A 27,970-nucleotide genomic window follows, 5' to 3' on the forward strand; every position below is an offset into this window, starting at 1 on the left:
GGGGGACGCACCAGAAGCAAGGAACAAGCGGGGACTCCCAAGGCAGCAGCGGGGGGTCAGGACCAGCTCCCCCACCAGAGCGCAGTGGGGGGGAAGAGTCACATGTGTCAGTACCAGCCTCTCCTCCAGCGGGGAGAGAAGATGAGTCAGGGCTGACCACGCCCCCATCGGAAAGTGGGGAAACGGAGGGGAGGTCAGGTCCAGCTAGCCTCCCCGAAGGAGGGAGCAGTGACAGCAGTGTAACGGTCAGAAGGAAAGTGGGAGGCTGGGCGCGCGCGCCAAGTTCAAATGTGCAGGCACGCGGGACAGCAGAAAACCCGGATTGGGAGCCAGGTCCTAAAGCCCGACGGAGGGAGGGGGAAGAGTCAGGGGACTCAGCGTCAGAAGAGTCTAGGAAGGGCGAGACCCCGACGGGCAGGCGGACCCAGAGGAGGAAAGAACAAAGGAAGAGGTGGAGCAAGGCTAGAGTCTTAAACTGGTGTCAGGGGGGAGGAGATTCAGACGGAGCTTCGGCGGTCTAAAGTTTGAGACGTAGTGCTGCACGCTGCGGCTGTGGAAGTGAAACTGAACTTCAATAAAGACTTTTATACTAAACAACGAAGCAGCGTTGGTCCTCTGTGAGCTGGGACCTCGGGCAGCTCTGACAGCTCTGCATACCTGAAGGGGCGACTCCACCCCCATTGTTCAGCCCGGACACTGAGATCCAACTCCAAGGGCCTTTTGGTGGTTCCTTCTCTGCAAGAAGTGAGGTTACAGGGAACCAAGCAGAAGACTTCTGGGTGGTGGTGCCTGCCCCATGAAAAGCCCTCCCATCAGATGTCAAGGAGATAAACAGCTGACTTTTAGAAGACATCTGAAGGCAGTCCGCTATAGGGAGGTTTTTTAATGTTTGATGCTATATTATGTTTTTATATGTGTTGGAAGTAACCCAAGAGTGGCTAGGGTAACCCAGTCAGATGGGAGATGGGCGGCATATTAACAACAACAACCTCTGATGGGAGGGACCAGGTGTCATCTCTTGAGCAGGGGTCGCCTGTAGCATTGGGTCATGACTCTTGATCCCATCTTCCCAAGGCAAGGAGCCTTTCCCTTAATCTGTACCTGCTCCTGATCTTATCGGGAGTGAACATGGAAGCTTCTGCATGCAAATCACATGCTCTTATTGCTGAGCTGTATCCTGCATCGCAGAAACCCTGTCTCAACAACGAGGCGCAAGGTGAGCCTGCCTCAACATGTCTTTCAGGAGCGTGTTTTGTTGACTCTTTGGGCACAGCTTACTCCTCCTCTTGTGAGTAGGCCAAGCTCTGTGCCTTTACCCCCCGCCTCCCGGGTAAGTGCCTTGCAAATCCTGCAGCTCTGTGCAGAGATATCCAACTAACCCGATGCCTTTGTTTCTTGCAGCCATGCACACTCCAGCGCCCGCCGAGCTCTTCATCTCGGGGGCCCTCCCAGGCTCCGGCACCTTCCCCTCCTCGTCGGCACTCTCCGCTTACCAGCACCCAGCCTCCTTCAGCGGGCGCAGCTTCCCGGTCACTTCCTCGCTCACCCTGCAGGATGCCACCTTCAGCCCCACCTCCAACGGCCTCTTGTCCCCACATGACCCCCTGCTGCACATCAAGTCCTCCCAGCCCAGCGTCCCCTCCTCCCTCAGCTTTGACCGGCTGGGCAGTGCAGTGCTGGGCACGGGCTTGCCCTCCCAGAGCTCAGCGTACCGCAGCGCTCAAGAGTCGGCTTCCCGCCACCTGCCCTCCCAGTTCAACCTCCTGTCGTCCTCGCTGGGGCCCTCCGACCAGACATCCCAGCTGTACAACACCTCCGTCTTCTCCAGCTCGCCCGCCTCCTCCATCGACAGGGCCATCCCGCGCCAGGACAGTGTCATCAAGCATTACCAGAGGCCCTCCAGTGCCCAGCCCCAGCTGCCCGCCGCCCATTCCCTCCAGCACTACCTGAGCTGTGGGGGCAGCTACCAGCAGATGCCCCACCGTTCCAGTCTATCGTGCAGCCCCTTGGGCGAGCAGTCGCCCGCCAGCAGCGAGGGCTCGCAGCAGCAGAAGACCTCCCAGGCCACACGGCAAGAACCCTCCCAAAGCTACCGCCCCATCATCCAGTCCCCCGGCTACTCTGGCACGGCCTCCTCTTCCAAGTCCAAGAGCTACTCAGCCTCCCGCCAGCCGCCACGCTCCACCGCCACGCCCAAGTGCCAAAGCAACTACAGCTCATCCACTCCTAAGCCCAGCTCCGTCATCGCGAGCCAGTCGCAGGCCTATTCGCCCGGGCAGCCCCAGAGCCTGCTCTCTATGAGCCAAACGCAGAGCTACTCAGTCAGCCAGCCGCAGAACCTGTCTTCGGTCAGCCAGGCCTCACAAGGCTTCAGCAGCAGCCAGGCCCAAGACCTCACAAGCGTGAGCAAGGCGCAGAGCTACTCAACGACAGGGCAGGCCCAGCAGGGCCAGGCCGGGCAGGGCGGGCAAGGGCTGCAGACCTGTCAGAATCAGACTTACTCGCCAGAGCAGCTCCAAGGCCTGTCGTACAGCGTCCAGGCTGAGCCTCATGTCTCCGTTAGCCAGACGCCGAGCTACGTGCCGGCTCACTCGCAGGGGATGCCCACGGCCAGCCCGTCGCTGAGCTACAGCACCGGCCACTCGCCAGCCATGCCAGGGCACAGCCAGTCCATCGGCTACTCACACAGTCAGAGCCTCCCGGACTCGAGCCCTTCACAGATCATCCGGCCCCTCCAGTCGCCCACCACAAACCGGCCCCAGAGCGTGGCGTCGCCCGGGCAGTCTCAGAAGTACCTCACCTCCGTGCTGTCTCCTTCGTTCATGCAGCCGGCCCACACCCAGAGCTACCAGAGTTCCCAGGGAGGGCTGGAGAGGGCAGCGTCCTATGGCAAATCCAAGACCGACTCGGACCTGCTGTCCTCGGAGCGGACGGAGGACGAGGAGTTCCTGATCCAGCACTTGCTGCAGTCGCAGAGCCCGCCCCGCGTGCCCCCCGAGGGCATGGTGGAGTGCGAAGAGAGGGCCGGGAAGGGGATGGGCTATGAGCTGAGCAAGACGGAGGAACGCTACCACCTGCAGAGCGTCATCCGGACCAACTCCAACCTGGACAACCAAGGCCTCGAGATGTCCCTGCAGGGTCTCAAGGACAAGAAGAAAGGGGAGCGGCAGAAGGAGTATTCGCACACGCGCTCGACGCCAGAGTCCCTGGCCACCTCCGTGGTCCACTACAGCCACCAAACTGGCTCCATGGACTCCTACGGGCAGGAGATCAAGAAGTCGGTTGAGCAGCACCTCCAGGGAGGACACATGGACACGGGGGGCAAGGAGATATCGCAAGCACACTCGTACCTGCAGAAGACCCCGGAGCACGCCCCCCAGCCGCACCCCATGGAGCCTCACGGGATGATGCCTGGGCAGCAGGGGGGTGCTTTGATGTTGGACTCCCCTCCCGACCTGCCCCCGCTCTCCCTCTCGCAACAGCAGCAACAGCAACAACAATCCCAGCTGCTCCAGTCGGTGCTCACTCACACACAGAGCCAGCTGCACTCGCGCGGGAAGGTGCGCACCCCGCTGGACGTCCACCTGATGGAGCCGCAGCGCATGCACCAGGCCGAGGCGCCCTCTCCGCAGCTCCAGATGCAGGCGCTGGAAGCCCACCTGCACCAGGCGCATGTGCGCTCGCAGAGCATGGAGGCGCAGCTGCTGGAGCCGCAGCAGTCGCCACAGCTCCAGGGCCAGCTGCAGCAGGAGAGGATGCAATCGGAGGGCATGGAGGTGATGCCCCAAGGCAACCTTTCCCAGTCTCAGGAGATCCAGGATTTCCTGGAGCCCGAGCTGAGTCTGGAGTCCCACCTGGGGCAGAGTGGCTCGGTCCAGAACCAGCAGCACCTCCTCCCCGACGCCGGCCTGGACCCCGACTCCTCCCAGCAGGTCCCTCAGGGCCAGCTGGAGGGCAAGGACCAGTTTGAAAGCCCCAGCCCGCAGGGGGCCAAGCAGCGCTTTGTCCCCCTCACCTCCATCTGCTTCCCGGACTCTTTGCTGCAAGATGAGGACCGCAGCTTCTTCCCGGGCATGGAGGACATGTTCGGGCCTCCTCCTTGCGCCGGAGACGAGTTCCCCAAGCCGGACGACGGGACCCAAGGCATGGAGAGGGGAGAGGGCATGAAAGGCGGAGGCTACGACATGATGCAAGGGGGGCAAGGCTACCAGAGCTACTGCCAGTCAGAGAGCGGAGATGGGCAGCACTTGGGCCTGGACTCTGTCTCTGTGAAGCATGAGCTGCCTTCGACGGTCAACACCGAGCAGCTGGGCTTGATCCAGTCAGGGCAGCACGGGACGGCCCCCGTCTCGGAGTCCAAGTCTGGCCTGACGTCGCCCATCTTCTGCTCGTCCAAGCCCAAGAAGCTGCTGAAGACCTCGTCCTTCCACCTGCTCAAGAAGCGGGAGCCCCCCTTCCAGCCGCCCAAGAAGAACTACGCCCAGGAGTACGAGTTCGAAGACGACGAGGACAAGGAGGACGTCCCGGCCGACATCCGCCTCAACAGCCGCCGCCTGCCGGACCTGCTACCGGACCTCATCTCCAGCTGCCGGACCAACCGCACCAGCCTCAGCCCCATGGGCGACATAGACTTCTGCCCGCCCAACAGCGGCCTCCTGGAAGGGCCCAAGCGCCGCGGCCGCAAGCCGACCAAGCCCAAGCGGGAGGGCCCGCCCCGACCCCGCGGGAGGCCCCGCATCCGGCCCCTGACTGAACCGCCCCATGGCGTGGCTCACGATGGCACCAAGAAGCCCCGTGGCCGGGGGAGAGGGAGGGGCAAGAAAGCCGGGGAGGAGGGGGTTGAGCCAGGAGCAGGCTTGGAGTCCCTCAAACCACTCAAGGTAAGCGGGGACTGGGAGGCAGCGGGGTTCATTTTTTAAGCGGCAGGGCTGGCGGCGGGGGTGGGAGGGCTGTGGCCCCTCTCCTTAAGAGGCTGGTTGGATTGGGACCCCCCCACCTGCCTCGGCCGAGGCTTTTGGGGGCTGCAATCCACCCAAAGCCCGGGGGGGGGGACACAGCTTCCCCATCCCTGACTTGCAGCGGGAAAAGAATAATTTGAAAAATAAAGAGATTGGTTCTGAGACTAGAGACAGACAACGGGCAGAAACGAGCTGTAGGGACGTGTGGTTTCTGGCTTCTGCAGAGTGGGCTTAGTGAGAGAACCCAGGGAGTTGCCTTAACACCAGCTGAAGTGTATTTGTGTTATCTGACCATCACTTGCTGCCTGGTCCCTTTTAAGTGGAGATGCAAAGGACTGACGCCAAGGCGTTCTGCAGGCAGAGCAGGTGTTCTGGCGCTGAGCTGTGGCCCCAACTCGCGTACAAGAAAGGGAGCAGGCAGACTTTTGAGGCTCCTGTTGTTGTTGGCTCTGGAGAATCTGTCACAGGCAGTAAACTACTACTTGACTTGCCAAGCGCCGTTCATATGTACCTATAGTGTTGTGCTTGCTGCTGGAAATTGCTTGTGTGCAATCTGGGCTCCATAGGGCTGCAGGAGTGTTTCAGCCAGCTTTCCAGGAAACACACCGCTGTCTGAACAGCTCCCATAGATACGTTGCACTGATGTCTATACTTTATGCTCTCCATGCAAACACTGGAGGGGTTTTCTGGGGGCAGCCACCGTACCATGGGTACATGTGAAATGGCTCTCGGAATTCTCTGCTGTGTGGATTACAGTGGCGGCATAGCCATATATATGGAGTGGGTAGGTGAATTGTTGGCTGGAAGGATCCATGAAAGTTTGATGGACATGGTACATATTTGCAGCCGGGTCTTTTTTCCATGTGTTGTTCAGCCAGGAGGGGGCACTTGGCTGTGCTTGCTTTTTGGTTAGGGTTCCAGTCATGACTGGCATGTGGCCCAGATAAGGTTGCCCCTAAGAGAATGCAGCAAAGGCCTGAAAAAGACCCCTCCCTCCATTGCACGCCAGCTTGTGAATACAGAAACTATTCAGATTCTGTGCTTAATGTTGTGGAAAGCAGCAAGTTGTTCAAAGTTGTAAGTCTTAACACATTTCACACTTTGAAGTGGTAAGTCTAAAGGATGCTGCACTCCTGTTCATTAAAAAAGCAAAACAAAACTGGAAGAGAGTGAATTTGGAGACAGAAAGTGGCACACTCCTCCCTACCTCTAAATCTACCATCTAAAGTTCCTGTGCTATCCATAAACCTTGCCTTGCATAGCTGTTTCAGCATCCAAAGCTCCTCCTTCTATTGAACAGCTTATTCTGTGCTCTTGCACTTACAGACTTTTGCATTAAGTTTGGCAAACGTCACGGAGGTTGCGTTTTTACTCTGCAATCCAAGGCACACCTACATTGAACACTGTGAGTGAGGCTTGCTTTGCAGTTAATTCGCACAAGATTATGCTGAGTTAATGTGCACAGGGCTGTTGGGGTTTTTTCCCCCCTGCCCTCTTCATTATTCCCTTTGCTTATTTGTCCCCATCTCGGCCGTTATTGTTGCACAGAGAGATTTGCGAAGATGCAAAAGGTACTAGATCGTGTCTTGGGCAGGGTTTGCCATGTGTTGCATACACGCCTCTTCTCTATGGCCTGCAACCGCTCTCCCAACCCCATGCTGGTTGGCTCTGGGTTTGAGGAGGGCTCTCTTTTCTCCTACACCAGTGGGGCCCCTTGGCAGGCTTAGCTAGGGATGGCAATAGCCGTCTGGTAGAGGTCATCTGGTAGCCACCATGTAAAGTTCCTACATTGAGAGCACTCTGGGAAATTAAAATGACAGCACCTTGAACTCGCTCCACCCACCCTCAGGGCCTGCCACTCAAACGAAAAGGGAGATTTTGAGCAGTGAGCCCTTCCCAGGGCGCTGATGCCAGGCCCAACTTCATGACTCCTAATATCATGCACCTACTCCTTAATACCTTTCCTGTCTCTCCTGAAAACCATGTCACTGCCACTTCTTGAAAAACAGCCATTGAAATGCAGCCAACACACCATGCACATTCAGAGGTGCACAGCATGGACGTTTAGTAGCATATTCTGATGGTAAAAATATTTGGGTCTCGCGCCCGTAAAAATTTCCTGTACTTTATTGCAAAAAAAAGGAACTTACCCAAGAGGCCTTGCTCCTCTTGTAAAATCTTCAGTTTAACGGTGTTCCTATTTGATTCATTAAAACCGATGGTTCCTTGCCTTTCCATTAAATAACCCTCAAGGCAGCTTGCAGTATCAAGCAAAATCATCCTGCTACGAGTCAGGGTGGAGAATTTTGAGAGGCCGACACTCTGAATGGGGCCTGAGTCAAAACAGGCAGCAAGGGCTGCTGAAACAGCACTAAAGTGGTGCGATCAGAACACTTTACGCCAGACAATAGTTTGGCTTCCACATTCTGCGCCGCTGAAGTTGCAGTTCACTTTTCAGAGGCAGGCCATGTAGAAAGCATTACAGTAATCCAATTGGAATATAAGCTAGGACGTGCATCACCATAGCCAGGTCTCCAGGAGGAGATGCACCTGGTGCACTGTCCCAAGTTGCTGAAATGCTGTTTCCGCCAGCTTGAAATTCAGGAGTAGCGCCAGATCCAGAAGCACTGTACCAGATCAGCAGACCCCCTGACCAACAGTTCTTCCACCTTGTAGGGATTAAGCTGTCCAGTCCATCATGGACACCAGGCACCGATTTCAGGACTTCCTCCACCTCCCTTGGGGCAGATGAAATGAGTGGGCATAACGACAGCACCAGCCCAAATCTCTGGAAAGCCTCACTCAGCAGCTTAATATACACATTATGGCAGATGAGATGGGAATTCTTTCTTAAGGACACTGCTCGGAATGCGTTCCTAAAAAAAGAATCCTTTCTCCTAGCTGTTTGGTTGTTTTTAAAATCTAAGCGGAGTTTGAAAATAAATAAAATAGCACAAGTAAAATAGCCTTGCAAGCTGTTACTATTTGCACACTTAACATAAGCATGGCTGTTTCTTGGCACAAGAGTTTGGGTTTCTAGAGTGCAGGATGCTACTAGGACAGGATGGCAGGGTTGGTAGATGGTAGGGATCCCAGATAGATGTTTTGGGAGTGTGTGAAACTAGTTCAGTACATTGTTCATGTTTCGAGGACTAGTGAGTGAGGCAAGCTTGCCGGTTGCTAGATCTGTGTGTGAGCAAGCCACGCATTTCGCTCAAGCACAGAATTCGTTGCTGAATGTGGTACCTAGTGGATTTCAGGTTTTGTTGTTCAAAAATCTGGTTTCTAGTCCTTGTGTGAGTGGAGAAGATAGGCTTGTGTCTACAGTGGGGTGGCTTCAAAACCAGAGATGAGCAGGGTGGGGCTTCCAGTTGGCTATGGGGTGGCTTCCAGTGCCGCACAGAGCTTTCCTGTTGTTCGCTTCCTTCTTATGTGAGCTGACTCCTGTGCATCCTGCAGTTCTCTCACTCTGTTCCCTTTCCATCTGCCACCCAGCTCCTTCAAAACAAAAAAAAAAAAAAACCAAGCCAGAGCTCTCAGAAACCCATAATTTTGGAAGCAGAATAAATGGTGAAGATATATGCAAAATGTATCTTTGATTTGGTTGGAAAATGGTGGGTCCAGAAAGCTGGTGAATGGTGAAACCCTAAAAATAAAATAAAAAGGAGAGAGAAAAACAGAGGTCGGTTAAGTCAAGAGGCAAAGCCAACATCGGGGGGCGAGTCCAGGAAGTCTCCCTGAGACTCCTCCTCCCCTCCCCCAATTCCTGTCCCTTCTCTTTTCCTCAGATCAAACTTCCAGTCCCCAAAGGTTTGGAGGGGTCTCAGTTGGAGGCTTCCGCCCCATCTCATCAGCCCGCTCAAGAGAGCAGTCTGGATAGCAGCCAGACCCGAGAGAAGATCAAACAGAAGATCAAAGAAGTGGAAGAGAAGCAGCCTGAAATGAAGTCGGGGTTCATGGCCTCCTTCCTGGACTTCCTTAAGTCGGGCAAGCGTCAGACGCTGCCTTCCTCTGCCTCCTCCACCTCCTCGGCCGCCACAGTCGGGGCCCCCGGCACGGCGGTTACCATGGTCGCGCCTTCAGGCAGCCCCTCCAAGACGCCCCGTCCCCCGTCAGCCACATCCTCCTCCTCCTCCTCCCAGCCGCCGCCTCCCTTCAGCATGGCGCCCCCGATGCTGCCTGGCGGCTTGGATGGGCCCGAAGGGGACCCTGCCGGGCTCGTGATGAGCTGCACCAGCCCCTGCAAGCGGCTGGATGAGGAGCTGAAGCGCAACCTGGAGACGCTGCCCTCCTTCTCGTCCGACGAGGAGGACTCCGTCAGCAAGAACCAGGACCTCCAGAAGAGCATCTCCTCAGCCATCTCAGCGCTCTACGACCCCACCGACCGCAAGGAGGGAGAACCCAATGGTGAGCGCCGGTCCCCTGTCCAAACCTTGAGTTGGGTCCCGGGCCATTGTTTATCTCCTGATTTACATAACCTATCTTGATTTCGGGAGGGCATTAGTTTCTGAGCAGGGTAGACTTCCGTCTGATATTTAGTATGCATTTTTTTCTGCATTCTTTCAACAGTTCTTGCATCCTGAATGTAGACATTCTTCCCGATCAAATGCCTTTCTACTGCACACAGCAGTGTTAGAAATTAGGCAGGCGCCAGGCGCGTTTTGCACCTGGCGTGGGTCCAATTGCAACCGCACAGCTTTGGATGCCAGGATGGCAACCAGGAAAAGCAAAATGTCACTTAGAGAGGGATCTGAAATATTTCTTTGAAGCTTGAATTGACCATAGTCCTAGGTTTAAGGTGCCATTTGGCGATTACATTATATCTTGAGTTTCTAAACACTGCACACATGCTCCCTTATATTTTCCTAATAACCTGTTTACTTACCAAGTTATGTTTCTCTTTCCCGCAAGACCCATGCGCCACCCTGCCTCAAAATTCAAACTCTAGATAATTTTATGCAGTTTTGATGTGAAGTAAAAAATAATAATCAAGAAAGCCCTGCTCTTGTCAGCATTAAAGGGAACACATTTACTAATCCAGTTCCAGGCAGAAAACTTTCTGGGGGGTTTTTATTGGAAAATCAATAAAAATGATTTTTTTAAAAATTAAAAAGAAAAAAAAGAAAACTTTCTGAGGGATTTTCCACTACTAAATTTTTCTTCTGAAAAATGTTCCATTCTGAAAAGAATAAGATAAGGAATACACATAGAAACACAGAATTGTAAAGTTGGAAGGGACTCCAAGGGTCATCTAGTCCAGTTCCCTCCAATTCAGGAATCTCAGCTAGATCATACATAACAGTTGGCCACCCAGTCTCTGATTAAAAGCCTCTGAGGAAGGAGAATCCACGACCTCTCATGGGATCCTGTTCCGCTGGCATACATCTTAAAGACTGATAAATTTATTATGGCAGAATTTTTCATGAATTGCAGTCCACTTCATCATATGTGTGAGGTGTGATCCCTAAGTTACAAGTATATATCTGCATGGTTTGCAGGGAGGATTGGTAAATTAAATTCCAAAGTACCCATTTCTTTAATTGATGGATGTAGCTTTGCATCAAAAAATACTCCCTGGGCATTTTGCAAGCAAAACAACGCTTTAAAAATACCATGTATAATAATTAAAAACCATTCAAGAAAGAAATAAAAAACAGCAAAAAAAACCACACCAGCCAACCCACCCTTTCTGGTGATACAGACAGCATGGCATAGTCCTGATTTAAAACCACAATTAATTAAAAAGCCTAGGGCAGAGGTGAGGAGTCTGTGACCCTACAGGTGTTGCAGGACTACAGCTTCCATTATCCTGACCATTGGCCATTCTTGCTGGGGCTGATGGGAGTTGTAGTCCAACAACAGCTGGAGGACCATATCCCTGGTCTAGGTGAATAAAAAGGTTTTTGCCTGAGTCTAGAAGGACTATAGAGAAGGTGTCAGGCAAGACTTTCTGGGGAGACCATTCCCCAGCTAGGAGGCCACTGCTGAGTAAGGTGGATTTCTGTTCTTGCTTGCTTGCTAACCCCTGCCACTTCCCCCACCACCACAGATGTGCCACCCGTGGAGGAGAAAATCCCCAGCCCAGCTCCCTCAGTGGAGGCAGATGTCCAGCCAGAGCTACCCCCGCCGCCCATCTCCCCAGCTCCCTCGCCCAAGGAGGCTCCACCTGTCCCCGAGGAGCCACCTGTTCAGGCATCTCCTGAGCCTGAGGACCCTGAGGACACACGGCCTCTTCACCTTGCCAAGAAGCAGGAGACGGCGGCCATTTGTGGAGAGACGGACGAAGAAGAGGCAGAGAGCGGTGGGGAGGGGATCTTCCGAGAACGCGATGAGTTTGTCATCCGCGTGGAGGACGTTCAGGCCCTCAAGGTGCGTTAAGGAGATATTATTATTATTATTACTACTACTACTACTATTACTATTATTAATTTTATTGAGAAAATTTTCAGTGAACAAATAAAGAAGCGAGGAATAAAGCAAGAAAGGAAAAAGTGCTTGAGATTTTAATACAATATGACATGTATGTTGGTAAATAAGTACTGCTATTACTACAGTCAGTATACAGTTATTAAAGGTAAAGGGACCCCTGACCATTAGGTCCAGTCGTGGCCGACTCTGGGGTTGCGGCGCTCATCTCGCTTTATTGGCCGAGGGAGCCGGCGTACAGCTTCCGGGTCATGTGGCCAGCATGACTAAGCCGCCTCTGGGAAACCAGAGCAGCACACGGAAACGCCGTTTACCTTCCCACCGGAGCAGTACCTATTTATCTACTTGCACTTTGACGTGCTTTCGAACTGCTAGGTTGGCAGGAGCAGGGACTGAGCAATGGGAGCTCACCCTGTTGCAGGGATCTGAACCGCCAACCTTCTGATCGGCAAGTCCTAGGCTCTGTGGTTTAACCCACAGCACCACCCGCGTCCCATACAGTTATTAGCAAGTCATAATTTTTATAAATGCATTCCAAATAACATTTTATTTATCCATGCACAATCTGCATTGAAATGCAAGTCTGTTCCTATGTTGCGGGTGATGCTGTGGTCTAAACCACTGAACCTCTTGGGCTTGCCAATCGCAAGGTCATTAGTTCTAATCCACCCGACGTGGTGAGCTCCTGTTGCTTTGTCCCAGCGCCTGCCAGCCTAGCAGTTCGAAAGCAGACCAGCTTAGTAGATAAATAGGTACCACCGCAGCGGGAAGGTAAATAGCATTTCCATGCACCAGAAGCTGTTTAGTCATACTGGCCACACAACCCAGAAAAGCTGTCTGCAGACAAACGCTGGCTCCCTTGGCCTGAAAGCGCACCCCATAATCAAATTTGACTGGACTTAACCGTCCGGGCTCCTTTACCTTTTACCGTATCTTCTATTCATTGATCAAAGCGGGCCATATTATTATCTTTCTGGGCTTGAAGCAGAAACAAAGCCTTAAAAGCATAAAATGTGAATGACATTTTCAAGCGTTTCACGTATTTCAGTGTCTTGAATTCTTACTCTTGGGTAAGTTTTAGTTTGAGCTTTTTTAAAAAAAATCATAATAATACTTAAAATCAAAATGTTACATTGGATCTGACACTAGTTTCCCTTCTGAAGGACTAAGTAGGATCCTCACCCACCCAAGTTGGGCTTATAACCATGTGCTGTAAATCGCAAGCAAAGAGGGTTGCTGATGCCCTCAGATTCTGCTTGCGGGCTTTCCATGGGTGTCTGGTCAGCTGCTGTGAGAACAGGGATGTTCGACTAAGTGGGTCTTTGGCCTGATCCAGCAGAGCTTCTTATTTGCAGAGTAGTTGCATCACAGCAGCTAGGCTTGTTTGGGGTTCTTTGCATCCCTGGTACCATCACCCCTTTCTCTGCCCTCCTGCAGCTTGCTCTTCAGACTGGGCGGGAGCCGCCGCCAATCTGGCGGGTTCAGAAAGCTTTGCTCCAGAAGTTCACCCCTGAAATAAAGGACGGGCAGCGACAATTTTGCGCAACCAGCAATGTAAGTGTCCCCATTACTCGCTCACCATACAAAAAATCGTACTTTCAGTGAATGTGGGCAAAAGAACTTCAGAAGTGGGAGGTCTACATGAGCTTTACGCAATTGTATTCGGCACAATGGCTTGATTTCTGGGTTTTAACCACCAGCGCCTCTACCATTTTGTATATCCCTTCTTTTCTTTCTCTTCCCACTGCTGAGGAAATACGTACTTCCACACCAATAAGTTTCTCTCTCCAACTCCCGTTTCAGCAGGTTTCTGCCACGGCTGTGGCAGATTTTTTCCCCCTATAGCTTTTATTTTATTGATTAGCATTGCTGTGTTATAGCATTTCCTGATTAAAAGTTTTGATGCAACCCTACTCTGGTATTGCTTTTAGAAACAAAGAGTGGATAATAAATATTTAAATAAATAAAGTTGTTGTTAATTTTCTGCCCTTCACATTAAGTTTCCAGGGCAGGTGATGACATTAAAACACAATATTAAAACCCAAAACTGTTGGGTGAAGGGTGGACAATTAATACCAACAACAACAAGAGTAAGCAACTTCCCTCTCTGTGCCCCCCCCAAGATTTTATTAAAGTTCTCACAATACAATAAAATAATATTTGGAATAAAGAAAATCAGAAAGACAAAAAGGAAAAGAGGAAAAAAACAAGAAAAGATAAAGAAAGAGTAAAAAGAAGAAGAGAGGAAGCAGAGAGAGAAGGAACATTAATAATAACACTAATAATAAACAAAAATTATATATCTAGCCCTCGTATCATAATTAAACCTTACTCTTCAACCCACATACAAAGAAGTGAGCCTTTCCAACTCTCACCTGAAAAAGCTTCCACCTTCCTCAGCCTCACACCCTGAGGAAAACTCACTCTGACCTTTTATCCATCACTTCTCTGTATGAATAATATTAAACAACTTCCAATCATAATATTAAACAACTTCCAATCATAAAAATAAGGCAGTTCCTAAAAATATACACCTCAAGGGTGTGAGGTAAGCCAGAGGCAGAAATACTTTTTTGTGCTTGAGGGAAGTAAATCTGCTTGAACTGACTGATATCGTGGGTGAAGGATTGGGTTTTTCTGCTGTGTATCCCCTCATTATTTCTGGAGGTGGGAAAGAGCTGTGTTGCAGGCATTCTCTCCCCGCCATCCACATTTTGGTATTCAATTCCTTCCTTCCCTGTCTCCCCTCAGTATCTGGGCTATTTTGGCGATGCCAAGAACCGGTACCAGCGCCTCTACGTTAAGTTCTTGGAGAACATCAACAAGAAGGATTACGTCCGCGTCTGCTCCAAGAAGCCTTGGCACCGGCCCCTGCAAGCTGTCAGGTAAAGGAGCAGGAAGGGGGGTGTCTCCCATATGAGAGGCCAATTCCACTCGCAGAGAAGCACCAAAAAGCATTTGAGCCACTTCCTCATGTTGATTTATTCCAGTTTGTGAAGTGCCCCTGTTCCAGAATTGTGAGTTCGATGGCTGAAAATCACACCTCCCCACAAAAAACCCCTTCCCTGTATTAAACTGTTCAGGTGACATGCCTGGGGGAGATTTTTCCTCAGATCCTTTACCTCCCCCTCCGCTGCCACCCTCTATTTCTACAGTTATTTTACCTGACACGCGGGAGAGTATTTAGCTCCTCACCTGAAGGAGCAAAGAGCCCAGCCTCTTTGTTTTCTCACCTGCCTAGTCATGAAACTGACTCCGTACCACGCCTCTTCCACCTGTCAAAGGAATGAGCTATTCCAGGCATAGGCAAACTCAGCCCTCCAGATACTTTTGAGACTACAATTCCCATCATCCCTGACCACTGGTCCTGTTAGCTGGGGATGGTGGGAGCTGTAGTCCCAAAACATCTGGAGGGCCAAGTTTACCTATGCCTGGGGTATACCATGACTGCCCTCCTCACTAGCCTGTGTTTTTCTGTGCCACAGCCTGTTCCCCGCTGCCTCTTGACTCCAGCTTGAACTGTGAATCGGATGGTAGCAAACACTCCTTTTTTCCACAGAATTAACAGTATATAAGGCCGGCCTTGTCCTCTCAGCTCCCCAGCCCTCCATCACCCCGCTTCTCCTTTTCCCCTTAAAGCCTCCCTTGCACCCCAAAACACACACACGCAGACGCCTCAGCAAACCTGGCCCCTGAGGCAGAGCCTGTATTTGGATCTCACCGTTATGTCTGTCCCAATGCAGGAGACAGAGCCAGCCCAAGGCGTCTGGCCCCAAGACCCCGGTGCTGCCCAAAGTGGAGAAACCTGAGAAGCTGGAAGTCCCAGAGAAGGCCGAGAAGCCTGAGAAGCCCGAGAAGCCCCCCAAGGCCGAGAAGCCCCCCAAGGCCGAAAAAGCGGACAAAGCCGAGAAGCCCCCCAAGGCTGAGAAAGCGCCGAAGCTGGAAAAGCCCCCCAAGGTCGAGAAGTCTGAAAAGCCCCCCAAGGCGGAAAAAGTGGCCAAAGTAGAAAAGCCCCCCAAGGCGGAGAAAACTGACCCCCCTGTTCCCGTCCCCACAAAAGCTTCCCCAGCCGGCGGAGCGTCGAAACCCAAGCCTAAGCCAGCAAAGGTGAAGGCTGAGCCCCCTCCCAAGAAGAGGAAAAAATGGCTTGCTGAGGCAGCGTCCTCCTCTGACTCAGATTCCAGCCCTGACCAGCAGAGCGAGGAGGGTGAGTAGACTGATGCAGCCCGGCATCCATTGGTGCTGGAAGATGAGGCGGTCCTTGAAGTGAGTTGTGGGCCCACGGAGAGTTTTTGAGGGGAGAAACTGTCCATGGTAGAGTTGAAGAGAGAGAGCCTTTTGACTTGAAAGCTCAGGGAGAGAGAGGGAGAAATCCATGAAGGATTGCTCAGTTGGTTAGAGTGTGGTTCTGATAACACCAAGGTTGCAAGTTCGATTCCCAGAAGGATCAGCTGCATATTCCTCCATTGCAAGGGGTTGGACTCGATCAGTGTTTCCCAACCTTGGATCTCCAGCTGTTTTTCGACTACAGTTCCCATCATCCCTGACCACTGGTCTTGCTAGCTAGGGATGGTGGGAGTTGTAGTCCAAAAAAAACAGCTAGAGACCCAAAGTTGGGAAAAACTGGACTAGATGGTCCTCGGGGTCCCTTCCAACCAATTTCTACGACAGCCTGATGTCTGTTTACTTACTTACCGTATATACTTGAGTATAAGCTGACTTTTTCAGCACATTTTTAATGCTGAAAAAGCCCCCCTCGGCTTATACTCTAGTGAGGGTCCTTTCGGGCTGCTCCTTCCGCCTCCTTCGCCTTTGCCGCTGTTGGCAGCGGAGGAGCAACGAGCAGCCTGATAGCAGCCCTTTTGGGCTGTTTGTTCTTCCTCCGCCGCTGCCGCCACCAGCCTCTGCCTCTTTGCAGCACCCTAGGTGGCAGGGGGACAGGAGGGACTGGGGGCGGGGAGCAGCACCCTCTGCCAGGCGTGCATGCGCGCGCACACACTCCGGCCCACCAGGAGGTTTGTGGTGTGGTGAACTGGCTTATACTCAGGTCAATAAGTTTTCCCAGTTTTTTGTGGTAAAATTAGATGCCTCACCTTATATTAGGGTCGGCTTATACAGTGGTACCTCGGGTTTAGTACTTAATTCGTTCCGGAGGTCTGTTCTTAACCTGAAACTGTTCTTAACCTGAAGCACCACTTTAGCTAATGGGGCCTCCTGCTGCTCCCGTGCCGCCAGAGCACGATTTCTGTTCTCATCCTGAAGCAAAGTTCTTAACCCAAGGTACTATTTCTGGGTTAGCGGAGTTTGTAACCTGAAGCGTATGTAACCTGAAGTGTATGTAACCCGAGGTACCACTGTACTTTAGTATATATGGTACTTACTTATTTACTTGCTGCCACTTACTTACTTAGCACTGCAATTTCTAAGCAGTGTACAATGAGTTTTCAAATAGATCTTAGGAACATCTCCCTTCTTTATTACATTTATATGCCGCCTTTTCCTTCCAAGGATCAGAAAGTGGTGGACATGGTTCTGCTTCTCCCCATTTCATCCTCACAATAGGGTAGGATAGGCTAAGTGATGGTGACTGGCCCCAAGCTTCACAGCTGAGTGGGGATTTGGACTCCGGCCTCCCAGGTCACAGTCCCAACACTCTAACCATACACCACACACTGGCTCCAGAGTATTATCCACACTAACTGGTGGCAGCTCTGCACGGTTTCATGCTGGGGACATTCCCCAACCCTACCTGGAAATGTCAGGCATTGAATCTGGGACCTGCTGCGTGCAAGGCAGATGCTGTATCACTGAGCAGCTTGTCTCCATAATTAAAATCTTAGCAGTTTAAATCAGCCATAAAATCAGAAGAGTGCACGTTAAGAGACTTGCTGAGATAAAGGTCGTCACCAGGCGCCTGAAGGTTTGGCAGGGAAGGGCCCACAGTACTGAATACCCGGGGAGCACAACTAACCACAACTCTCTCAGTGACCTTGGTGATCAAGCAGGGAGATTAGGCACTGAGCAGTCCTTGAGTTCTCCCTGGATCCAAGTTAAGGGCCTTGTAAACAACGTGCGGAAACTGCAAAGGTTAGAGCAGGTGCGAGGAACCTTTTGAAGGTTGCTGAACTACACCTCCCACAAGCCCTTGACCTCGCTTGCTGCGGCTGATGGAAGCTGTAGTCCAATGGTGTCTGAAGAGCTAACGGTTTAGAGAGCCGCACATTGTGTGTGTTGGTGTTGGTGTGTCTTCCTAGTGACCCTGGAGCCAGACTGAGGGAGATTCTTATAAAGACCTAGACGGTGAGGAGGGAAGAGTAAAAGAAGGAATTCCCCTGTCCCTAAATGGACTTGCCCAGAAAAAAACCACTTTAAAATACTGTTATAAATAAATGAATACAAAAAGTAATATCTGAAGGGCCAGGTTGGGGGAAAATTCCACTCCAGTCAGAATAATAGCTGGACTGCACTCTCTCTTCCGTTATTTTATTTGTAACGTTTTCCTGCCCTTTCATCGTGTGTCGTTTTTGTGTCAGCCGCCTCAGAACGTTTTTAGGAAAGCCCGGGATGTTAGTGCCTTAAATAAATGCTAAGCTAACGCTCCCTCTCCTATCTAGAGCGTGTGCCGACGGGCCGTATTCTGAACACGCGAGCCATGAAGGAGATGTACCGCAGCTACGTGGAAATGCTGGTCAGCACTGCCCTCGACCCAGACATGATCCAAGCTCTTGAGGATACAAACGGTGCGCATTCGTGAATGGTGGTATATTGATCGGCCCTGCGGGTCAGTCGCCTGCCCCCACAAATGGCAGAGTTTATTTGCTCAAAATTGGCCAGGCCTTGGGAGACCTCTGGAGCCCTGTGCTTCCTCCTTTCTTTCTCTGCCAGCAGGGCTGAGCTGCTCGTCTCTGTTATGTCATTGTTGGCCTCTTGGAGGTCCAGAGGCTTTTGCTCCCTGTAGAGATGCTTGCTTGGAAAACTCTGAAGCTGCCCAAATGATAGGCTTTCCTTTTCTTCGTTGCCATAGTAAAGGCTGTAAGTTTGCCCTTCTTTCAACATTAAATGCTTTAAGGCAGGGGTTAGCAAATGGTGGTGTTGCCTTCAGCTTCATTCAGGAGGCCTGCAGCACCTTAAACCTAGGTTGTGGGTGCAACAATGGAATCTCGATGCACACTTTTTTATATATATAAAAAGAATATGAAAATGAATGAACTGCAGCTAAAAGATTATGTTCATTTTTCATATGGTCTAGCCCTTCTCCTGCCCACCCCCCTAATATTCCTAAGAAGGTCTCTTCTCCAGTCTTCAGAGAGTAGCTGGAAGTGGGGAGGCAGAAAAAGGTCCTTCTTTCCTTCCACCCTGCAGTTTTAATCTGAAATCGTAGGCACAGTACTGCGCCCAGGACTCAGAAACTGCTCACCCTAATGAAATTCCCTGTTGCAAAATGTGCCTAGGGCAATGGGAGTTTCAAACACTGCCTGCGGCCTGTCTGTGAAGAATGCAGACTGCAGTACAGCAAAATACAGTGTAATAAATTAAAAGGCCATTAAGAATTGCAATTGCTACAACGGGTGGTGTGTGTGTGTAAATCATTAAGTGGTCCTTCAAGTCCACCAGCAATTTTCAAGTGATCTGTGAGGTGGCGGGTGGAGTTTGGAAGCCACTGTTTTAAGGCCTAGGCCAGCTACTTAGCTGATACCTTCGTGGGTTGTTGTTGTTTTAATAGGTTTACTGTTGTAGAATTGACTCAAGAGCCTCCGCATCTCATGAGCTGCCTTGGGTGTTGCATTGCAGTGAGGTTACTCTTCATAAACAAACAAACAATAAGCATTTTTTTGTAAATAAATAATAACAAGTAAATCATGGTTTTAAAACACTGCATAAAGATGCCAGATTTCACACTGCGCAGCAGCCTTGTAAACAAGTCCACAAAATGTACTAGTCCATGTAAAATGTTTTACTAGCCTGCTAGGGGCTTCCTGAGAAGGGGGCTGAGGGCTCTGTTCATCCTCCAGCACCTCTGCATTTTTATGCAGGAGGAAGGTGGCTGTTAGTACAGTGGTGCCTCGCAAGACGAACGCCTCGCAAAACAAAAAACTCGCAAGACGAAAGAGTTTTCCGTTTTTGAGTCGTTTCGCAAGACGAATTTCCCTATGGGCTTGCTTCGCAAGAAGAAAGCCCATAGGGAAATCCCCGGGGACCTCTTTTAAATGCTGGCCATCGGGAGCAAAGACTTTTGCCCCCCGCCCGCCTTCACAAGAGATCCTGGACCTCTTCTGAAGGCCGGCGGGGGGCAAAAGTCTTTGCTCCCCCCCGCCTGCCTTCCCAGGACAGCGGAGACTTCTCCGCTGTCCCGGGGCGATCTGAAAATGCTGCCGCCTGCCAGCATTTTAAAATCTCCCCGGGACAGCGGAGAAGTCTCCGCTGTCCTGGGGGCTTTTAAAATGCTGGCAGTCGGGAGGAAAGCCCTCCTGTCCCCGGAGCTTGCAGGGTGGGAGGTGGGGAGAAGGGCTTTTCTTCCCACCGCCAGCCTTCAGAACAGCCTTCTGAAGGCTGGCGGGGGGAAGAAAAGCCCTTGTCCCCCCCCCCAGCCTTCAGAAGAGGTCGGGGGACAGACTGTCCCCGGACCTGGTCTGAAGGCGGTTTCCCTAGGAACGCATTGATTGATTTTCAATGCATTCCTATGGGAAACCGTGCTTCGCAAGACGAAAAACTCGCAAGAAGAAAAAACTTGCGGAACGAATTAATTTCGTCTTGCGAGGCACCACTGTATTTGTAATGTAGTTTCATTGGGAATGTATTTCACAAAGAATAGATGGTACTGTCATTGGGAATGTATTTCACAGAGAATAGTTGGTGCTAGAGAAAGGAGGTGGCAGTTGGAAACTGGCAGTTGGAAACTGGCAGTTGGGGTTTGGTTGGTTACTCTGCTAGTTCTCTCTTGACTATGAGGGTGAGAGGTGTTGGGATTTCATGCAGACGCTGTCTTGAGGAGTTTGTAAATCATACTGACAGTGACTTCCCTCCTTTGCCGGCCTTCTTCCACCACCGTCATCATCATCAGATACTTGTTTGCATGCCACTTTCCCACCAAATTCTGCCTGAACAAATTAGCATGACCACAAAAAATGCAGAAATTGCTCCGTTTAGTAGGGGCAGAGGCAGAACAGAGAGATCCACTCCTCATCTACCAGCTCACTCCCTCACATTAAATTTCCATGTCGCCTCTGGCTACCAGGCCTGTGCTTCAATCCAAAGCTGTTGCACAGTTTAATCACAGCTTTGACTTCTTGCAGGTTAAAGCCTTATGCTTCTCTGGGGCTGGAAAGGAGAGATATGTTGCCACAGCTTCTCAGAGGAATCAAAGCACTAAATACCAGAGGACAAGAAGAGACAGTTGAATATGGTTGGCGTTTTCCTTAAAGTGAAATGATTCTCTTATTAATGTGTAGCACAGGCAGCCCCTTTCAAGGAAGTCAGATCCTGCCCAGGAGTTCTCGCACCATCAGAAAGCAAATGTGGCATTTAAAATATTTTCCTGTGACTTCCCCTTCTCTGCAGAATTCTGGCTGCAGAAAATTGGATCCCCTTAGTGCAAAATGCTAGACATTTCTGGCTTTAGTCACAGGTTTGTTTGTGTTCGATACTTGTTAAGGGCCTAGAAAAATTACTTAGTGAAAACTACAGTAACATTTTAAAATATACCAGTGTAGAGATAGATAATTTATTACAGTTGGAGACCAGCTTATATAACACACTTGGGGATACAGTCACAGAAGGAAAACAAACAATTAAAACAATGTACAACAATAAATTTAAAATTTATAAATGCGATAAGCATATAGACACTTAAAACTTTAAGATAAACTACCGCAGGGAGCTGACCCAGAGTCATCCATGGAACAGAGTTTGGGGATTTTCCTAACGGACTAGCTTGAGTCGGGAGATGGTCTGCGCATCTGTACACAGAATCTGGCAACCATCAGGGTCGTCTTCTGATCTTTGCCTAACAGGAAAAGGTCAAATTTTTGCTTTTCCGGGAGGTCAACGAGCCTCACCATTAGGGGATCAATGGTCTTACTATGTGCCTCTTCATAAAAGGGACAAGTGCTCTGGGCTCCCTATCTCCCCCAATGAACAGGTGCAAAGTCTCTGAGCGTATGGGACTTTTTAAAAGGCTCCTTCCAGGGCCGGCGAGGGCAGAGCCAAGTTCTGGCGAGTGTAAAGGCCCTTCTTGCATTTTTTACCAGTGTATGATAAGAGCCCACGATAAATTTGAAATCCAAGCCACTACCTCCCCATCCTGATTTACAAAGCTGCAACCAAATTAAAATATAAATTGGCCTTTGCCAAGCATGTGCTGGCTGGGGCTGATGGGAGTTGTAGTCACCATCTTTGGGCAAAGGGTCATATAAATCATAGGAGTTAAAAACGTGACCTAAGAGCAGCGAGGAAAACTACAAGGGCTACGCATTGAGATGATTCATTTGCTTTAAGGAAACACCAACCAAAACATGGTTTTTAAAGCCCTGGGAGGTTAGAAAAGTCTTGGACGCTGGAAAGAACACAGTGTGGGTGTCAGGCAAGCTTCCGCAAGGAGTGCTCCATAACTGTGGGGCCAAAAGTGACCACTGAAATACCCACCAAGGACACTGTGTGTGATGCTTAAAATCTCTTTTGTCAATCTTCCCGCAGATGAACTTTATCTTCCGCCCATGCGAAAGATTGATGGGATATTGAACGATCACAAGAAAAAGGTGCTGAAGAGAGTATCTCTTAATCCGTCGCTACAGGTATGGAAATGGGGCAAGTGGAAAATGTTTAACTCTTCGCCCCACACCCTGCCTGAGATAGCATTGTGTAGAAATGCCTATTTTAGATATGTAGTTTTCTCTTTTTTTTTTAATATAATTTTTATTAAAGAATTTTTTATAACCACAAAAACATAACAGTACAGTACAATAAACACTACAAATACACAAACAAAAACAAAAACAAGTACAATTTCAGATCTTAATTTCTTATACCTTCCTTCTCCGACTTCCTCATGCCTCCCTTTTCTGTATTCCAATTTCTAATCAATTATTCAGCAAATCTTCCCTTATTTTAATTTAGTTTAATCTTCCTTATTCTCCTTATCTTAACCATTACTGATAGTAACCATTTATTTTCTAGTCCAACATCATTCTAACTTTCATTAATTTTATAATATTTCTTTAAATAGTCCTTAAATTTTTTCCATTCTTCTTCCGCTGCTTCTCTTCCCTGGTTTCGGATTCTGCTCGTCATTTCTGCCAGGCCCATATAGTCAAAGATATGTAGTTTTCTCTATTGCTAAGGCCTGTCTTGGATACTTCCTTCCAATTTACCTTCACAACAACCATGAGAGAGTGAAGTCCGGAAGATTTGTCGTGCGACCGTGGCTTAGGTGATGGTTCCCCAAATTTCTGAGTTCATTGATGCCATTGAGGAGCTTATAAAGTTGTTGTTGACCCCTTAGGAGTGAAAGTGAAGTAAAGTCAGGGAATATCCGTATATAATCAGCATTTGTTAATCCTCAACCAGCATTACTAAGCATCATAAAAATTAAAAATAAAGAAATAAAACATGAAAGTAACGATACCAGACTTTTCATTTAGCAACATGGCCCGAGATACTGTTATGTTATATTGGTATCTTACTCGATACAGAGGCTCACAGTTCCTAATTACATTTTTAGCACTATACCACATAAACTACCTCTGGCCCTTTTTGACACAGGAGGTCAGTCTGACAGCCACAGGTTATGTGAAATCTGCTGTCTCACAGTGAATATTTTTCTCTGTCATCCAGGAGGCTCTCCACACGTTCCCCCAACTCCACACCGAGACGTGCGACGCCACAGTCAAGTTGCGCCTAGGGGGCGAACCTTACAACCGCAAGACACTCAACAAACTCAAGAAGAATGTATCCAAACAGCAGGTAGGTGGGAGCCAAGATGGAATCAAGGACCTGCAGCAAACTGATCAACACTGAGTACGGTTCTAGATGCTGTTTTTTTGAGTGGGAGAGAGAGAGAGAGGCAGGCTCAAGGTCACCCAGGGAGAGCTTCATAGCTGAACGAGGATGTGAACCTGGCTCTCCCCACTCCTAGTCTGAATCTCTACCAACTGCAGCATATTGGCCACGTTTGCATGCCATGGTAAACTGTAAACCATAGCTTACTGTGCCCAAATGAATCACTCTGCTCCTCCCAGCTTGCAGGAGGCAAACTACAACTACTGGCTTAAAGTTAGGCCCAAACCAGGGAACGTGGTTCATGTCACTCTTAGCAAATCACAAGTAGTACGTCAGGAGCAAACCTAGACTACAAATCGTGGTTTGCTGGGAGTGGAACAAGTCATTATCCCTGGTTCAGACAAAACATTAAGCCAGGGGGTTGTGGTCTGTTTCCTCTAGAATAATAGAATTAGAATTAATAATAGAATTAGATTAATAGCAATAGAATTATAACTTCCAAGAAAAGTCTTAACAGTTCAAATATTCATCCAAGAGAAGAGAATATTGACACCGTTTAAAGCCATGCCATGGTTTCTGTCTGCCTCTCCTCTTTCTTTCCCTCCCCAGCTCTCTTGCTATCTTGTTACTTGGGTATGGTAGTTCTGTTATGTAGAGTGCTAGGGATGTCTAATGAAGATTTTTCAGCACCCTCCCCAAAATGCAGTTGCCCAATGCTTGGAGTGCAATCTTGCATCAGTCGCTCTTCCTTCCTGTGTCTGAAGGCATGGACTGAAAACTCTGAATGGAAACAGCGCAGTGGCTTATGCAAGAGACAAAAGAGGGAAACCAGGAAGTGCAGAAGCGCAATCCCTAAAGGCCCTAACTGGAATTGAGGGGAGGGAGAGAAAACCTCCCATTTTAGCATATGAGAGGGCCCTACGCTCCCATCAGTGAACAAAATGGAAATGGAGAGTGTTGACTTTTCTTTCTCATTTCATCAAGAAAGCTAGTTGGGCAAGGAGTGCCCCAAAAGAGGCTCTGTGCCCGGACAGTGCACACTCTGGAACACCAACTTAACATTTTAACAGAACTTTTTATGGCGCCCATCTCCCAAAGGAGGCCTTTGTTTTATACAAGCGGGTCAGCTCTGTAGTGGAGCACAAAGGTGTGAAGTGCAAAGTCCTTCCCAAAGACCTGTTGTTATGTCTTCACCCCAACCCCACCCCAGCGGTGCACAGCTCAGCAAAGCTGACAGTGTGATGGCTTGCCTTCCATCAGGAATTCCACCACAATGGAATTTTAAACCACCAGCATGCTGCCCAGGCTACAAGAGACTCCCTTCTTCTAACCAGCAAGCAATGATGGTGGTGGGGTCTCTAGTTCCTCATGCCTTTGTGTAGTAAAAATTCAGAGCATGGCATGCATCTCAGTCTAGGGATGAACAAACAGGCTAAGTCTGTTTTCATCTGTAGCTGCATGTGCACAAAAGTGAGTGCACCGTCCTGGTTCAGTGTACATATTTTAGGGGAATTCCTGCAGCCATTTCTCCCCTCGAAATGTACCCAGGGAAGCTCACTCCAAACTAAGGAGCAGTCAAAATCCTCCCTCTTCATACCACTCTTTTTCTTGGATGCAAGCAGACTGTGTTAACAAAATTAATAGCATCCACATCCTGTGCTGCAGTGCTTGTATTTGGAAGAAAAGAGGCATGAAAATTTCTAAAATATGCTATTTTGATTACACACCAGGAACCCACAGTGTGTTAAAACATATTTATATTTTTATTTTGGAAATGAGAACCGTTGAGCATTGCATCTTCAAACCACAGAACTCTAAGGAATCTCTCATTTAGTCTGTATCTCGCATTTCCGGCTCTGAGGAGTTAAAACATCCTCAAGGGAGCATATGTTCAGAACTCACCACTTTCAGTTTTGAAAAATAAATAAGGGGTTTTTGCAAACTTGAATATAGTTCTTCCTCACCGTTCTCATTCTTGGTTTCGGCCACAAGAATGCCTGTTGGGTCTCTTGCTGCTGTTGTCGTTTTCTGCTCTTTGCTGCCTGCAAAAGTAGTATGATCATAAGAACCTAAGAAAAGGCTGCCTGATCAGTCCTGTTCTCGCCATCACCAACCAGAAGTCTGTGGGAAAGCTCTCATTTTTTTTCTTTATTCTTTTTTGCATGGGAAGCATGCAGTCTTAAGAAAAATGAGCAAAGGAAAAGAATGTGAAATTCAATGAAGCAACAGCAGCTGTCTAGGATAAGAGAGGGTTAAGAAGTTCAGAACAGGCCTTGTGGGAGGGAAGGTGTACTGGAAGGGTGGTGGGCGGCTTGGCATAGAGACAAGAAGGCCGTTTCCATCGTAGGGAGGGAGCAACAAGATCGCAGGAGAGGGGAAGAAGGCAGCCTTGGAGCAGATTATCTGTGGTGTGTGCCGGGAGAGGGGAATAAAGGGGGGTGAGTGAGGAAGCATGGGGCTGATGGACACATGGAAGAGGATAAGCGGGATTTCACCACTTCAGATGGCAGGCAGAGATCATATTGTTGGAATATTTCCCTTCATAAGAAAATTCCCTGCAGGTAAAATAACTAATTAGGGAAACAGGATTCTAGTTCACCCCCACTGCCTTTCTACTTGCAGGGAATTGTTTCATTTTTGAAATGTTGGGAGGGGGTTGAATATTATTATCAATTAAATTCATTAATCTCTTCCTATGAAGCATCTCAAGGCAATTTCACAGTACAATGAAAATATGTATAAAGCAATTGCATATGTAAGAACTGTTGCCCCAATTGCATAAATAGAAGCAGTTTGAAATCCAGTACAGATACAAACTGAAGTAACAAAAACAACTGCTTGAAAGTTTTGTTGAAAGAGGAAAGTCCTCAGCAGATGCTTCCCAATAAATAACAGGAGAGAGTTCCAAAGGAAATTTGATGTCACCACCCACTCCAGTCTGAAATAGTACATCCTATCAAACCACCTTTTTAGTTCTGCTATTTAATTCCCTTGTCATTCTACTCATTTCAGGCCTCGGTCAGGGCTAGGGAGGTGGAGAATCTTGAATATTGACAATCTGTAAGCTAAGGCAGCTATCACCAGCCTTTTCGGACCAGTAGGCACATTCCTAATCTTGTGTGATTGCTGTGGGTGCCAGTCACAAAACGACTACCATGGACTATTGCAACATGGCTGCCAAGGGGTCTGTGACATAACACAATATTGTCACCGCTGCTGTTTCCCACCCCTAGTGGGGAGTCCGCCATGTCCTGCTAGGCTTGATTGTGGAGGTACAGCTGTTAGAGGCACAAAACCTTAAAACAAAGCCTAGACTGCTATCCAGCACCTGCTTACCTGGCAGTAAAGGTAAAGGGACCCCTGACCATTGGGTCCAGTCGTGGCCAACTCTGGGGTTGCAGCGCTCATCTCACGTTATTGGCCGAGGGAGCCAACGTACAGCTTCCAGGTCATGTGGCCAGTGTGACCAAGCCGCTTCTGGCGAACCAGAGCAGTGCACGGAAACGGCGTTACCTTCCCGCCGGAGCAGTACCTATTTATCTACTTGCACTTTGACGTGCTTTCAAACTGCTAGGTAGGCAGGAGCAGGGACCGAGCAACGGGGAGCTCACCCTGTTGTGGGGATTCAAACCACCAACCTTCTGATTGGCAAGCCCTAGGCTCTGTGGTTTAACCCACAGCACCACCCACATCCCTTACCTGGCAGTAAGCTGCATTAAAAACAGAGAGACTTACTTATGAAGTACACCTGTGTGCCCTTATGTTGTAAGTTAACCATAGAAGGAATTTTTAAAGAGTGCCTGCACAGCAGCAGACACACCTGAGCCACTCTGTCAATATTTCACTTTTTGCATTTGCCGTTTTTTTCTTTTTTGCATGGGAAGCATGCAGTCTTAAGAAAAATGAGCAAAGGAAAAGAATGTGAAATTCAATGAAGCAACAGCAGCTGTCTAGGATGAGAGAGGGTTAAGAAGTTCAGAACAGGCCTTGTGGGAGGGAAGTGTTCTGGTAGGGTGTTGGATGGCTCGGCATAGAGACAAGAAGGCCGTTTCCATCGTAGGGAGGGAGCAACAAGATTGCAGAAGAGGGGAAGAAGGCAGCCTTGGAGCAGATTATGATCTGTGGTGTGTGCCAGGAGAGGGGCTAGAAACTTTCCTTTTCTAAGACAGCTCAGAGTCTAGGGTCCCTTCCAGAGGGTGAAGGCCTTTGCAGGCATCATGGGTTGGCAACCTCTGAGCTGAGGGGTAGCCCTTCAAAAAGTTGCTGGGACTCCAGTTCCCATCATCCCTGACGATTCGCCACACTGACTGGAGTCCCACAGCAACCGGAGGGCACTGCATTGACTTACTGCTGCAGGAAGTTCCGGGCGCTGAGGTGAAGATGCCATAGCAACAGGAGGGAGAAATTAACTTTGCAGAGGCAAAAGGGGAAGACATGGCTGCGAGGGAAGAGATAGTAATGAGCAAGGGCAGGCAGACTTATTGATTATTGTGAAACATTTAGGGAGGGAATGGTATGATTCTGAGGTACTTTGGGTAGGTGAAATAGAGGCGCTTGTGAGCAGTGGGCTGTGATTTCTTGTAAGTGATTTC

General features: G+C 49.5%; 2 protein-coding genes across 2 annotated transcripts in view; one reads left to right on the forward strand and one right to left on the reverse strand.

Moving 5' to 3' along the window:
* Positions 1-27,970, reverse strand: part of IRF3 (interferon regulatory factor 3) — a 336,177-nt gene that overhangs the window by 240,915 nt on the left and 67,292 nt on the right. The gene's annotated exons all lie outside the window — the stretch shown is intronic.
* Positions 1-27,970, forward strand: part of PRR12 (proline rich 12) — a 47,209-nt gene that overhangs the window by 14,280 nt on the left and 4,959 nt on the right. Inside the window, exons 4-12 of the mRNA XM_053362501.1 lie at positions 1,402-4,880; positions 8,747-9,365; positions 11,008-11,327; positions 12,822-12,938; positions 14,136-14,269; positions 15,128-15,591; positions 17,999-18,124; positions 22,077-22,174; positions 23,214-23,342. Coding sequence (XP_053218476.1) covers positions 1,402-4,880; positions 8,747-9,365; positions 11,008-11,327; positions 12,822-12,938; positions 14,136-14,269; positions 15,128-15,591; positions 17,999-18,124; positions 22,077-22,174; positions 23,214-23,342 — 5,486 coding nt within the window. The remainder of the gene's footprint in view (positions 1-1,401; positions 4,881-8,746; positions 9,366-11,007; positions 11,328-12,821; positions 12,939-14,135; positions 14,270-15,127; positions 15,592-17,998; positions 18,125-22,076; positions 22,175-23,213; positions 23,343-27,970) is intronic.

Source organism: Podarcis raffonei, chromosome 13 (genome assembly GCF_027172205.1).
Source record: "Podarcis raffonei isolate rPodRaf1 chromosome 13, rPodRaf1.pri, whole genome shotgun sequence".
In the NCBI taxonomy this organism is placed as follows: Eukaryota; Metazoa; Chordata; class Lepidosauria; order Squamata; family Lacertidae; genus Podarcis; species Podarcis raffonei.